Source organism: Podarcis melisellensis, assembly GCF_964234715.1.
Source record: "Podarcis melisellensis genome assembly, chromosome: 7".
Classification (NCBI taxonomy): Eukaryota; Metazoa; Chordata; class Lepidosauria; order Squamata; family Lacertidae; genus Podarcis; species Podarcis melisellensis.
Genome location: NC_138539.1, coordinates 56,621,589 through 56,637,051, shown reverse-complemented (window position 1 = coordinate 56,637,051; position 15,463 = coordinate 56,621,589). Strand labels below are relative to the sequence as shown.

Genomic DNA, 15,463 nt, shown 5'->3' with positions numbered 1-15,463 from the left:
GTCGCTTCCTATTGCCCGCTTCTCCAAATCGTCGCGGACGCGTCTCTCGCTAGGACCCAGGAGTCGCGGGGCCGGGAGCGCGGGGCGGTTCCTTCCATTGACGGAGGCGCCGCTGGCTGTCGTGACGTCACATAGGCAGGGCCGATTCCCTCGCTGCCGAGCGCTCCTGCTTATTGTCGCCAACCGCTCAGAAAGAGCAGCGGCAAAAAAGAAGCTGCACGGCGGAGGCGCGAGCTGCTGCATCTGGGGAGGCGTCGCGGGCCGGGGGCCGGAAGAGGGGCGCGGGGCGGGGGGAAGGAGGAAGGTCGGTCGCCGGCGGCGCTGCTCCCTCAGGCACCCGCAGGAAGAGGAGGAGATGCGCGGGTTTCGGTGTAAGGGGCCCTCGGTGGCGTAAATGTTCCTGATAAGGCGAGGTGAGATGGAGGCTGCGAGAGGTCACGTCCCAGAGCACTTTATGGCGGTTGGGCATTTTGCTTTTTGAGGCGGGGGCGGGGAGAGTTTGGTAGAGTTGCTAGGATGAGTATGAGGGAAGTCGAAGGTGGAACGGTTGCTTTGTGCTAGAGCAGGAGGCTGCCATTCAAAAGGCAGGCATCAGTCACTTCGGGATAAGCAAATTATGTCTCTCTCCAAAAAGTTCCCCTTCCTTTCCCGAACTGTTTGAAGGCTCTTCCTGGGAAGGCTGCGGCCAGTTCCCCCCAACCCTGCCTGTCCTTTGGAGGCTGAGATGGCTCAGCTGTGCGGGAGTCTCAGTCATTTAATTTCCCAGCAATTCACAGTTGATCATGTAGGCTCAGTAGGATGCGTATATGGGAAGTCTGCAAAGTTTCCTCAAAAAATAGAATGTAGAAGAGCTGCCACAGCTATTCCTGTGCAGTCTAGCCATACTCGGCAGCACTTGACATAACTTTTTCATTTCCTTCATCTGGTTTCTCTTTTTACTATAACTTCTTTGGGATCCCCTCTTCTCTCTCTCTTTTTGGGTTTTTTGTTAGAGCCGTCACTTCCCTTTCCTTTCTCTATAGTCTTTACACCATACAAGCAGTTAGTGGGGTAATAAGATTTCAAAGAGATATATTTCACTGATTAATTGGTTAGATATTTGATTTCATGTGACTTTTCAGAAAGTGCTCTCAGTTGATTGGGCAGCAGATTTTAATTGATTTAAAATAAAAAATTCAACTAGTTATAAAAGTGCAGCTGTCGAGTGTTGTCTTCTAACAGAAATACCCTCTTCTCACACACACAGGAGGAAATGCCTCTGCAAAGATTATAGCAGCAGTGATATGTATATATAGTCTAAAAACATTTTCCAATTAAGCTGATTTTACTCATGGTTGAATAGTGCCGGTCATAACAATAATTTATGGCAAAAATCCAGTGAAATGACCTGACAAGCATTCTCTTACAACCTGAAAACATATTGAGCCATTCACAAGATGCTTTCCACATAGGTTGTGTCATGTTATCTTCAGTTGGGGTGGGGAAAACATGTGCAGATATGTGTTTGGTAATACCAAAAGAGATGGAACGTGAAGGCACAGTCATTCTTAACCACAGAGAAGCAACTCATTGAAGAACTCTCTGCTTTGCGTATGGTTTCTGCAGTACAGTGGTACCTCGGGTTACGGACTCCGCTAACCCATAAATGGTACCTCGGGTTAAGAACTTTGCTTCAGGATGAGAACAGAAATCGCGCACTGGCGGTAGTGGGAGGCCCCATTAGCTAAAGTACCTCAGGTTAAGAACAGTTTCAGGTTAAGAACGGACCTCCAGAACAAATTAAGTAATAAACCCAAGGTACCACTCTAGTTATCTTAAACAGTTATCCTAGCCCCTGAAAGTGGCTACATGTTATTCCTGTAAATAATAATGGAGCATGCCAAGTAACTTGCACAGTCATCTTGCCTGCTCTACTGTTGTGGAGTAACCTGAAGACCCCATAACTACATTACTTTGCTACATTTTGAGAGATGTGTTGGAACCAGTAGCATAATGAATGAGCGGTCTTTATTTTCTGAAAAGCCTATAGTGACTGTGTGTGCACCTTTATATACGTTCTTTCTGAGAGGATTTCATTTCTAGGGATACTAGACTTCCATAGTCCTGGCACTCAACCAATCCATTGTTGAACATGGTAGAAAAGGCACTGGTTGGGACTGGATTCAAGAAGGGTGACTTTCTGTGGTGCTTTGTGATTTGCCCAACTTGCTGTAACAGGAGATCATTTTCTACACAAGTACAAGTTTGAGATTTTATCTTTGATTTTTGTTTGTTTGTTTGTTTGTTAGGGCTGCATAAAGAAGGACACGTGGAATGACAGATTGCTTAGATATGAATAAAAGCCAATAAAGCCCGAGGAAGAAGTAAAAGGGGGATCCCTTTGCAGCAGCTGCCCTGATGCTAAGGGACTTCATTTTGCCCATCATGGAGGCGGATGGCTGGGAGTGGCTAGTGGCTCCGATTCATCAGCTGATATCCTGGGGTGCATCTGCAGCCATGGTGTTTGGAGGTGTGGTGCCATACATCCCACAATACCGAGATATTAAAAGGACACAGAATGCAGAGGGCTTTTCAACCTACGTGTGTTTAGTGTTATTAGTTGCAAACATTTTAAGGATACTCTTCTGGTAAGTTGACTCTTATACCACTTTGAATGTTTTCTCTATTCTTGAGTTTCTGGATGTTGATGTGAGAGATGCTGTGAGATTAAGTGCCTTTTGGACATCACAAAGAAATCTTCACAGGAGGAACATAAAATCTGCTTGAAGATCACAATTCTTTTACTCAGTGGTTGATTGTGAACAGCTTTGTGAATTATCATTCATAAATTCTACATTGGTCATACAAAACTGAAGTAGAAGAAGGATTCATCCTACCTGACATTCAGAAGACATCTGAAGGCAGCCCTGTTTAGGGAAGTTTTTAATATGTGACATTTTAGTGTATCTTTCATCTTTGTTGGAAGCCGCTCAGAGTGGCTTGGGAAACCCAGCCAGATGGGCGGGGTACAAATAATAAATTATTATTATAAATTATTACTAGATTTGATTCTTGGTCCCAATCCCAATCCACTCTGAGCTGCAACACATTGGCTATCAGTAATACAACAGCAGAGAGAGTAAAATATTATGGAAAAGTCTATTTTGATTCTGAATCTGAAAAGTTTAATTTCACACACAAACAATATTTTTAAGAAAAACTTAAAATGGGAGAATAAAATAAACAGAATATTGAGTTAAAAATAGTTTCACAGATTTCTTGCTATCTATGTGAGTCACAGCATGCTTTGTTGCCCAGGTATACCCTCTTTTTGTTTTGTTATCCATTTGGCTGCAAACACATAGGGTTAGATCCAGACTTAATCATGCTTACTGATTTCAGTGGATTTACTGTAGGCATGGCTAAAAGCTCAACTATGTTTTAATATGAATTAAATAGGGCTTAGTCCAATTTACTCTAAGTATAGATTACAGCCCTGGTATGGATCTAACCCATAGGATTCTTTATGTAAGTGGTTGAGGGTCTGGAGCTGAAGAGATTTGTCTTCCTAATTTTTAGTTTTGTGTTGCTTTGCACTGTGTTCCCAAAAACAATCTCTTGCTTTGCTTTCTACTGTTCCAGTTATGGCTGGAGTCCACAGAATGTGAATTTTTTGGCACATCTATTAGAAGGTTATGCTTATAAGTAACTCAGTAAATCTTGAGGCTGTCCTCTAACAGTTGATCTGTGTAGTCATTTATTGTAGAAATCTTCTGGGCTACAATATTCCTGTGTGCAATCTGTGGCCCTCCTACTGTTCTTAAAATATTTCCCACTTTTCTGCTATTATTATACAGGTGTCAAAATGGGCTCCAGCATTAAAGCTAGCATAACCAATCCTTTATATGGTGAACTTTGCTTCATAATAAAATACAATTAACTTTGTACACTATCCCTAACCAACAACTCAATTTATGAGAAGTTCAGTCTGAGGAAGAGACAAAGGGTAGTGGACTGATGCCCCACCCACCAACCTCAAAGAAGATTGTTCCACATAGCTTTCTTGCATCAAGATCCTAAAACTTCCTAATTTCTAAATAATAGAGGTCAGTTGTGGAAGTCGGCCTTTCCCATCCCTATACCCTCCAGATATTTAGATTACAACTCCCATTGGCCCCAGCCAGCTCGACCCAGGAGTGAGGGTTGATGGGAGTTGTAGTCCAACAACACCTGGAGGGCAGCAAGTTGAAGAAGGCTAGCATAGTTAATTGGAGCAATGAGTGCAACTGGCAAATCTGGTGTTGTTGCTGCCTTTCCCCCCCAATGGTTATAGTTTACTAACTGAAGTGAAAAGTGCATAGGGTAGCTTGATTATCATCATTCAGCTTCATGGTTTTGTAACAGTATTTGATTATTTGTTTATATAAAATGTTTATCCTGCCCATGCACCACTTGGGATTAGGCACTTGAGATAGTTACAGTAACTTGTTGGATAGAGATAGAGAGATACACAAACAAACCCACCGTGTTTGATTGACTCTTTGCAAGACTCTTTTGGATTATTTCCTATGTCTGCAAACTTTTGCTTGAAAAGCCATAGCTAGCTAGATGTGTAGTGCATGTCACCCTGATATGTCTCAAATAGCTATTGCAAGTTAACCAATTTTACAGTATAGTGAAAGAGTATTTTGCCATTGCTTTGGCAATGTCCAACCATTGCTTTGACATGCTGCTTAGTTCTATTGTTACCCTTGTAGGGTAACACTATAACACATGCCATTATGTTTCTTTACTGCTTTGGTCTATTTGTATAGTTACGCTTTTATTTGGAACATTGATTCCTTTCCCTTCATAAAATGTGAACATCATAAACCAGGAAAGTTCCTACGACAAAGGAAACATAAGAAGAAGAATCTGAATACGTGGGCTTTAGTTCACAAAAGCTTGTGTCATTATAAATTTGGTAATCTTTAAGGCTTCACAAAATGTTTTTGTTTTTGCTACAGCAAATTAACACAGCCACCTCTCTTGGAAAATAATGTTATGATTTAATAGTTCTGTCACAAATCTAATATTTACAAATTACTTCTAACTCCAGTTTTTCTGGGATAGTAGTATGTGGTTCAGCTGTCTGCAAGAGATACAAAAACAAGTAGTTTTAACTTCCAGTCCTCTAAACATTTTTTCACAGACCTCTGAATTCCCATCATTATTTTTCTAGCAATGTGATTCCTAGCAGGTAACGTTCTATGTTAGAGATAGGTGCTTCAAGGTGACAGTCAGCAGTGTATTAAATAAATACTGTACAAGAAGCACATTCTGGGGACCTTTTTTTGAGCCCTTATACTGCTCTTGTCGCCCTCACACAAGGTCAGACAACTAATCATACTCTTCTGATGCAGTGTTGGAAAATGCATCTGTATTTTTTAAATGTCCCTGCTGCTCCCTGCCCTTGCCCCCTATCACAGGACAGCCATGGTGTTTGTTCTAAGTTCTGGGAAACATGAGAAAAGACACAGGAAATAAACAGGCCCATTTCATTTTGATAAGCCATACTTGTCTGTGGCAAACACAGTAAAGTGGATAGGCATTTGTGTGTAGAGTGGTAACAATTTAGTGCTGGGTTTGGTAACTGGGTTTGCCCTAGGATTATTGTAATGTACAATTTCAATACTTGATCTTAATGTCAAATGAACACTGGGCTTAGGGAGTTTGGGACTTTAAGTCAGTGAATGAATAACTCAGTTTTACCTTTATGCCAGTATTTCTCTACCGTCACTCTGGTCCTGTTCAGTGCACTCTCATCATCTTATTATTGATCTTAAGGGGTGTTTTCCCCATGTCGATGTCTTATTTTTATCACTGCAACCAAGCTATTTATTTATTGATCCATGAATCTTGGGGAAATAACCCATCCCCCGATTTTAATTTGTTTATGGATGGCCATTTAGGTCGGATTGCTATAGCTCTCATGGATGTAATGTGAAACCAGGAATTTGGACACAAGCCAAATCTTACTGAAGAGCATTCTTCTCTGTTGATTGCATTGGATTGCACTGTAAATCCTGCATCCGACCTTCAGAGGATTGGCCACTGTCCAAATTCATCTTGTGTCGCCTGAAGGAGAATAAGATGGGTGCTGTTAGCTTTTTAGTGGTGTGTGTTGTAGGTCAAAAATGTTAACTCATTAGTCACTTTTTAAACATGCGGAATTGTAACTGGATTTTCATTTATACCTTTCCCTGTTTAAAAGTTGTTGAGCGTTCAGTGACGACAGAGAAAGCTTTGCTACTTGAATCAGCATAAACTGGCTTTTAATCAGCACAATAGTCAGTTGTAATCCGTTATGTGCTTCTGCTTCTGCTATGCTTCTACTAATGGTCAAAATTTCATAGATGTATTTATTTCTGTTTCATAGAATCATAGAGTTGGAAGGGACCACAAGGGTAATCTAGTCCAACCTCCTGCAACGCAAGAATCTTTTGCCCGACGTGGGGCTTGAACCCATAAACCTGAGATTAAAAGTCTTGCACTCTGCTCTGTCTGAACCAAGTCTATGATGTTCATGCTTAAATTATAGAACTTCTGATGCTGATGGAAATTGCATCTTAATTGATTAGCAGTAATGCTATGAACCAGACTCTGTAAACTCAATCTAAAAACTGTTTCACGAAGTTTATTTGAAAGACTTGTGTCTCAGCTAAAAATTTGTCATACAGTATTGACCTAACTTTCCCTCCACAAATTAACTGGTTTGGCATAATGGTGGTAAGGGGAAACTTTGGGGAAGTCTAAAAAAGTCTCAAGCTGTAGAGAGGACAATGCAAACTTTGCTCCCCAGGAACTTGTTGGAGAGGCAAAAAAAGAGAAAAAGGTCTGGGATGCTTGCTGTAACGACAGCAGCATTTGTTGCTGCAGGACCTGAGGTGGATTAAGTTTTGATTGCAGAGATTTAATGAAACTAGGGCAGATAGGCTGGAAGGAAACAAACAGGACTGGGAAGAAATTTAGGGTGGAATTTATTCAGGAAAAGGCTTACAGGAAAAAGAAGGCAAAGAGCCATAATGAATTAAAAACACACCCACACACCCAAGTTTGGGGAAGTGAGGTTTGGTAAGACATGGAGGCAGACTTCAGGCTAGAGGTATTGTCTGGCCTGTCAGAAGCATCTTCCAGCATCCCTCTACAGCAGTGACTGGGAGACAGGCAATGCAATATGAGCAGCCATACTACACCCAGTTATGCTTATTTTAAAAGTCAGTGGGGCAAGGTTGATTTATGACAGGTCTTCAGGAAAAAATAATATGAGTGAGCAAAGAAGAAGCTAAGTAGAGTCAGTTTGGTAGTGGTAGGGAGCAGATATTACTCCAGGCATAGGCAAACTCGGTCCTACAGATGTTTTGAGACTACAGTTCCCACCATCACTGACCACCGGTCCTGTTAGCTAGGGATGATGGGAGTTGTAGTCCAACATCTGGGAGTGCCAAGTTTGCCTTTGCCTGTATTACTTATACCGTATATCCCATTTTTCTTGGGGAAAGAGACCTCTCAGTTTCACATTCCATATTTATAACTTATTCATGGGTGGGCAGGACAGATTTGCCAAAGGATGGAAAAACTCATGTTGCTTCTCAGCAGTATGTATGTGAGAGAGGTGGGGGGGGGAGAGAGAAAGAGAGAAAGATCTAGGTCACATACTGACATCTGGGAAATTGCAAAAAATTGACTGAGGCCACCCAAGGGTAATGAAATGTCTTGGTTATTAAGAATTGCTGGGTCAAAGTTAAAAATAATATTTTTTTTATTAATATAAATAATATTTTTATTAATAGTGAAATGTCTCAGCATTAGGTGCCCCAGTGTAAATTAGGCTTAAAAGAACAAAGCATAGAAATAGAAGCTTGCAATCTTTAAAGACATCTCAGGAATATTGAGTGGGATGGAAGGGACACAAGGAAGGGTTAGGAGAAGCAGCAGAGATCCAAGGTTAACTCTCTGCCACTTTTTTATTTTAACAGTATCCATCTGCTCTGGGGTTCACTGGACCGTCTAAATTATAGCTGGAAAGAAAGACCACAGTTGGCTTCAGGGTTTTTTTTTTAAAAACAGAAAAATATTGTTTAACAGCAAAACTGTTGAGATACATTTGACACCATAATTTTAACTGGGAAAGTGTTAAAACTCTTGTGTTGAAGAGAGCACCTAGCTCAATAAACTACTACTATAATGTTTCTGAAGTTTTGCAGCAGCATAAAAATTGAATTTATAATGGAGATAAAATTCTAAGGTTTTCCCACCATTCATTCATTTATTTATTTACGAAGTTTATACACTTGTAAACTGCTTAGTGGTTTTATAATCAAGCAGTATATAAACTTTGCTAAATAAATAAAATAGTATTTACTAGACTTCTAAGTGGTATAATTTTGAGAAAATTGGTGGAGATAAGAGTGGACTCCAGTTATACTCTGAAAGCCAACAGGGATCAGAACTGATGGCTTTCTAGATGATTTGGGACTCCACATCCAATCACTGTTGGCTATGCAGACATGGGCTGATGATACTTTTAGTCCACTATCCATAGGGCCAAAGTAGTGTCACTTTCCCTTCCATTTCAGTAGCATAATAAGTTAATAAAATGGATTTAAACTTCTTCTTTTTTTAAGGAATTAAGGAGGGGGGAAGCTGAAATACCATGGGAAAACTGATCCCAGAACTGTTGGAGAGATGTGGAAGAATTCAGTGTAATGCTAAGCAGATTGCTTCATCGCTGCAAACACTTCTGCTTTTCTGATAGAATGGTCTGCACTCTTCTCCCCCATGTGCTGTTCTGAGGGTTCTCCAAGCCAATTTGGGGAGAGTGAGGGGAGCTGGGGGCAAGCCTCTATGCTAGTGGAAGTCCTTGTTTGTGGCCGTGCTTATTATTTGAATGAATCCCATCCATGGAGTATGAAGTTGTTCAGGTTTGCTATTTTTAAAAATTGATATTTCAAACAGCTGCTGGGGTCCACAGCAATATCACTTGCTGTTTCTTAAAGGGAGGCTTACTATTCTGCCATGCTTTGTGAAAACTGGACCCATTTGTTTGTTAGGTTTTAATATGTGCTTCTTTATCTTTGCAAACGAGCAAATGACATTGCATGACAAACCTGTTGTAATTTATAGCTGTTTAGGAACCTCAGTGCTAGTTGAACTGGATTTAATGATATCCATGTCTGAGTGGAAGCAATTCTCCTCACACAGTTGTCCCACCCACTACAACACCACATAACACATTTCCCAGAATTTATTTGGTCACGGTTCCATAACATACCTTCAGAGACGCTGAGAGTGAATCGACTTACTTTATCTGTGCCTATAGTTTTTGCATCTTCTGGAGTGGATCTCAAGCTGCTGTCAGAATTGAAATGAGGGAATAAAATTTGGTTTACGTCTCAAGTCCAGATTTTCAGCAAACCTAACTAAACGGCAACACATTTTCTTACAGTTAGCATCTTACCTGCTTACAGTAGATAAGATAAGGGCAAGTGTTTGCATTAGATTTCAGTGTGTGGAAAGCTGCATACTACTTCCAGACTTCCTGGTGACTAAAGGATAACAAGACTCCCCCCCCCAAAGTTATGTAAAAGATTGACTGACCAATGTGACAGTAGTACTTCCTGGTTTTAAACAGTTCAAGAAATGACAAACCAACTTAGCAAGCACCAAATCGACATCTGTTGCCAATTTGATAAGAGCAATATACCTGGCAGTTTCTCTCCAGAAATTATATGATTGGTGTTGGAACTGAAAATAGGAAGTGGAGTACTAGATTAGTGTTCATTGTTTTAACCCTTCCTTGGAACACCAGTATTGTCTACTCAGAAAGAGGGGATACTGGTCTTGACGGACCATTGATCTACTCAGGGAGTTTGTACTATGCTAGTGGAGGAGTGGGGAATTGGCTTTAATCAGCAGGCTAGATTGTAGGCTCCTCTACCTTCAGGCCAGTTTGAGAGGTCAGAAGTACCTGCTCACCAGTCAAATCAGCTGACATCACTATGATGTCAGTTGACCCATTTTCCCTTTGTATTGCAACAAGCTGCACTATAGAAATGAGCACCTGAACCCAGCCAAGCAGGGCTTTAAGTGACTGCCAATTACCGTATTTTTTGCTCTATAAGACTCACTTTTTCCCTCCTAAAAAGTAATGGGAAATGTGTGTGTGTCTTATGTAGCGAATGCAGGCTGTGCAGCTATCCCAGAAGCCAGAACAGCAAGAGGGATTGCTGCTTTCACTGCGCAGTGATCCCTCTTGCTGTTCTGGCTTCTGAGATTCAGAATATTTTTTTTCTTGTTTTCCTCCTCCAAAAACTAGGTGCGTCTTGTGGTCTGGTGTGTCTTATAGCGCGAAAAATACAGTAGCTGTTTGATGCTGACTTCAAGCTCTACTTTTCTGTTGGGATCTGCTCACCACGGAGTTCCCCATGGAGACTTCAGGTAGCTCAGCCAACCTCAGCAGGCTTGAAGTCTGCATCTATCAGCTGATTTGTGATGGCAGCAAAGCTGCCTTGCTAGTTCACGATCAGGAGCAAGTGTGGTGTAGGAAACTGTCTGTTGGGTCAAATGGGGACCTGTGCTGTCTCTAATTAGGCCTGTGAACTGGAGGTTTCTCACCCCTGTGCTAGTGCCTGCTACATGTCTACATAATGGAGGGTGTGATAATGACAGAAAGTAAATGGAATTAGCATAGGATAACAGAGGCTTTTAATGGAAAAGGGTGATTGTTATGATTTAAGACTCCTTAAAAAAATTAAGTTGCAAGTGGGAGCCTCCAATTTTCAGGCATATGTTTCCTGCAGTTCATTTGCCTTTTGGCCATAGGCCATAACTGAATTTAGAATGATGAAATACATTAAACTGTCACTAACTGCAATATACGTAGAACTGCAAATATTGCAGATCCAATAGTCTTCGAAATAGTCAGCAAATGATACAGCTTTTTTTCCTTTATAACCCTTCAATTTTGCATGTGCTTACCCATGGGATTTATTAGGGGATTATGGAGGCTTCTATGCAATTCAGGAAGAAGAATTTGGATAGCAGCCAGTTCTTATTGAAGGTCATGCCCAGGTTTTATGATTAGGATTTAATGCAGTCATAAAAGGTAGACTATCCAGTAACATTTGGCTGATACCCAAATCCTGATCCACAGGAAACATAGCTAAAAGACAGTAGTAAATTAATTTCTTTTGGATGGCTTGTTTCTTAATTTCACTCTTAGTTGATTTCCTATGCTTCCTAAATTAATTTTTGCTTGGCCCTCAATAATACTTATTGAAGATATTCAGCTGCCTATTTTTAGCCTACTGTTGCTATGGTTCTTTTATCAGCCACCCTAACTCTGGACCCCGTCCCTTACCTTTTTTAAAAAAAACATCCTAGGCCTTCTTACCAGTCTTCAGCCTCCTCATCTGCCACACAACCAGTTGCTCCTCCTACCATCTTCTAAAATTGCTTACAGAAGCGACACTGTTCATAAACATATCATTTCTAGCAAGTCCTCTCAAAGTACTAGAAGATTTGTGAACATCATGTGCTATAACTGTGGGAAGCTTGTTTCAATTTGGAAAGGAGGAGGACAGAACTAAAAGAATCTGCTATTTATGGTGTAGTGTTTTCAGTGAGGTTTATTGGTTAGTTTTCTTTCCCTCCCCACTCCACTTGGGACCCAGTTTAGAATTGGATTAAACTAAAGCTCAGCTTTGGAATATGAGAATAATAAAGAGTGATAGGCATCATGCAGAAATCTTTCCTTCACCACTGTAGGCTTGCTGAAACTCTCTCCTAATACACATGTTGTACATCAGAAAACAGCCCCCCCCCATTTCCAGTATGGTACATAGCATGTGACACAGGTTATATGTGCATATAGCATTATCTCTGTAACCATTTTTAAGGTGAGAGGTTTGCAGAGATAAGTGCAGCGTATATGTGATTTTTAGCATGTTGACTTGTCCCTTGGTAACTCCAGCAAATCCCCATTTGTCTGAAATCAGGGAAAGGATTGCACATATTGGACACATACACATGGTTGGGTTGCTAGTGTGCATGCATGTGCAATATATATTTAAGATAATATTTTGGAAGTTAGTTGTTCCTGCGAGTGTGTCTTTCAATTATTATTTTTAAAGCTTAGGAAGTGAAGAGATCTCCCTCTAGTGGTTTTAACGAGAGAGACTGAATTCTATACATCAGTTTAAATTTAGGGGAAAGCATTCTTCTTGTTAAAAGCAGTTCTTGAGAAGATGAAGTACTATCCCAACATAACTTCATTTGTATCACGTGACCCAAGAAGCACAGAAGAAAGGCAGTCATGTCCACATAATCTCAACCATTTCACTGTAAATATCCTCAAAATTTTCACTGATTTCACCATTACTCCAATGAATCAGTGTTAGAAGCTGACATAGGAAAGCTAGGAGCTAAATAGCACCTTAAATCTAGGTTATGGGCGCAACAATGGAATGTCCAGGCACACTTTTTTATAACAAGAATACAAAGCCAAAAATGAATGAACTGCAGCTAAAATATTATGTTCATTTTTCACATGGTTTCTAGTCCTTCACTTGCTCACCTCCCCCTAATATTCTTAAGAGGGTCTCTTCTCCAGTCTTCAGAAAGTAGCTGGAAGTGAGTAGGCAGGAAAAAGGTCCTCCTTTCCTTCCACTCTGCAGTTTTAATCTGAAATCTTAGGGACACTACAGTGTCCAGAGCTCAGAAACTGCTCGCGCTAATGAAATTCCTGGTCGCAAAATCCGCCTAGAACAATGGGAGTTTCAAATACTGCATTGAATCCTTTAGTTAACGCAAACGATCACCACCCAGCTAAGCAACTTCTGTGGGATTGTTTCCTGGGATTCTTTTTATGGGGTTGTTTAAACAAAACTTATATCCTCAAAATCCTTTTCTACTTTTACTCACTGTATTTTGCAAATTGCTTGTAAAAGTAAATGTAGGGTAGAACTGAAAAAAAACCTTTACATCTCCCCTGGGGGGAACCTATGCCCCTAGAAATAAGTGCACATCCACATTTGAAAAGGCCTGCTTTGAGGGATTTTTTATTTTTGAAAAAGTTGGCCATTGCTGCAATCCAGCCTGCATTTACCAGGAAGTGACCCCATAGACTCAGTAGGACTGACTTCTGGTTAGCATTGTGCTGCAATGTTTTGCTCTTGTCTGGTGCTGCAATAGCCCTGTCTTGGCTGCAGGGACATAGGAAGCTGTCTTGTCCTGGGTCAGACTCTTGTTTACATTGAGTAGCATTAGCTCTCCAGGGTTTCAGAGAGGTGTTTCTCCAGCCCTACCCAGATATGCTTGGAATTGAAGCTGGGACCTTCTGCATGCAAAGCAGTTGTTCTACCACTGAGCTTCGGCCAGCAGCTTGCCAGATGCATCCTAGGGTTAGGGCTGTTGAATAACACTTGGACTAGTATGGAGTATAAATGTATTAACATAGTCCAAGTGGAATTCTTTGATCCACGTGTGTGTGTGTGTGTGTGTGTGTGTGTGACTATTTCTGTTGAAGTTGGTAGAATGAATGTTCATGATTTGATTTGACTTGTCATCTTTTCTTCCAGGTTTGGGAGGCACTTTGAATCCCCTCTACTGTTGCAGAGCATCATTATGATAATTACAATGTTACTAATGCTGAAACTGTGCACTGAAGTACGTGTGACAAATGAGCTGAACATAAAACGGCGCTCCTTTTCAGGTGAGTTGAAGCCCTTGGCCAGTGATCCTATGTACTGCCCTTCCCTTCTGCATTTGCAGTTGGGGTTTTTTTTTGTTACTGAACTGTAATTTGGCACATGTTATATAAATCTGTCTTTAAAATAATAATAATAATCCTGTACTAAAAGAACATTCAGCCTGACTTGTGGTAAGGGGCTGTTTTTTTAGAAATTTGTTATTTGTTTTAAAAATGCTTTGTTATGAATATGTCAAATCCTATTCAGTAGCTGGCATCATGTTTTGTTGCAAAAGTTAATTCAATTGAGCTCTGGGTTAATTGCAGAACAAAATGGTATTTTGCCTGTAGGAGAAGGGTGGTCTCACTTTTTGATCTCCAATCCTAAGAGCAACCTGATACTTTCCAGGTTGTAGTTTTAATTTGTTTTGATTACGTCTTTGTTGGTTATCAGTTTGTTTTGATTCTTCAATATATGGTTACTTAAAAAAGAAAATGCAAGATAGCTGCCTTAATTTATGAATTGCTTGGCCTAGGGCATTTACATTTTCTAATGAAATATGCTATGAGATAATGTGAGAGAATGAAGCATATTGTAGCACAAAACTCACTCTGTGTGCTTGTATTTGGGTCAGATGGGGGGGGGGGATCCTTTAGAGTTTTTCCTCTGAATGCTGGCACCATGGAAATGATCAGCACAAGGTATTCCTTGATTGTATTCATTCATTTGCATACAATGGAGAAATACCCTTTTCCCCAGGAGGAATAAGGAAAGGTGGTAGGAAGAGATGCTTTTCTGTTAATTCCAATTAAGTACCTTTTAAGAAGATAACTTTGGGAAGCTGGAAATAAATGTTGAAATTGCGAGCAACTTCTGCTCTGCTTTTGTATGGACTTTTGGGGGTCATGGCTGAAATTCGATAAATAAAAGTTTCCCCCTCACATTTTCTCCATCACATTGATATAGTTATCAGGCCAACAGTGCTGGACTAGAAGAGCCATTCCTCCTGCTGGGTTCCTTTTAGCTCTGAAAATAATTCTCTTTACAAGTCCAGCCTAACCCCAAAAAAATCATAGGGCTCATACAAGTGTAACTTCCAGCTGCTTTAGAGCTAAATTAGATGTGGTGTTAATTGTGTGAATGCAAATAATGTGCATGCCTTTTGTTATGTAAATAGGAGCCACAGGAAAGCCTGAGCCATTTTGGGATCATGAAGGGTGAGGAGGAGGAGTTTAACTCTTTATTTCCCAGCCACAGTCCTAGTAAAAAGGCCTCTGTTTAATGCTGTTTGCAATTAAAGGAAAGCTTCCATTGGATTCTCACACTTTACTGTGATTGCTGTTTACACAACAAGAACCTGCACATTTAATTGTGTTTGCACAATTAATATCATGTCCTGTTTCACCTTTGTGGTAATACTTTACTTTCTGGAGCAATGTGTACAGAGAGCTCCCATTTCAAAACCCTGTTGGCGTCTGTTTCCTCAAAATTCAAGACTTTGAATCTTGGAATGTATCACAGTTGATCTGTGAGTTTCTGATATGCCTGCTATGTTGAAAAAGAAGAAGAAGAAGAAGAAGAAGAAGAAGAAGAAGAAGAAGAAGAAGAAGAAGAAAGAAAATGAACACCTGAAACACCCCTGTAGCAAACACTAAGGCTACAGTGCATATATTATTACCTTAGTATAAGTCCCACTGAACTCAATGAGGCTTGCTTCTAAGTAGACATATATGTAATTGTGATCTGTCTGTTTT

General features: G+C 40.5%; 1 protein-coding gene across 4 annotated transcripts in view; it reads left to right on the top strand.

Annotated features, from left to right (window-relative positions):
* Positions 1-126: 126 nt before the first annotated feature.
* The window catches only part of SLC66A2 (solute carrier family 66 member 2), a 52,482-nt gene continuing 37,145 nt past the window's right edge, over positions 127-15,463 (top strand). For 2 of the 4 annotated variants that reach the window (XM_081919495.1, XM_081919493.1), the window contains exons 1-3: positions 133-413; positions 2,289-2,627; positions 13,599-13,732. In XM_081919495.1, the coding sequence (XP_081775621.1) occupies positions 2,398-2,627; positions 13,599-13,732 (364 nt within the window). In that variant the 5' untranslated portion in view covers positions 133-413; positions 2,289-2,397. Of the gene's footprint in view, positions 414-1,246; positions 1,286-2,288; positions 2,628-13,598; positions 13,733-15,463 lie in introns of all 4 variants that reach the window. The other 2 variants (XM_081919494.1, XM_081919496.1) reach the window with 2 other exon arrangements.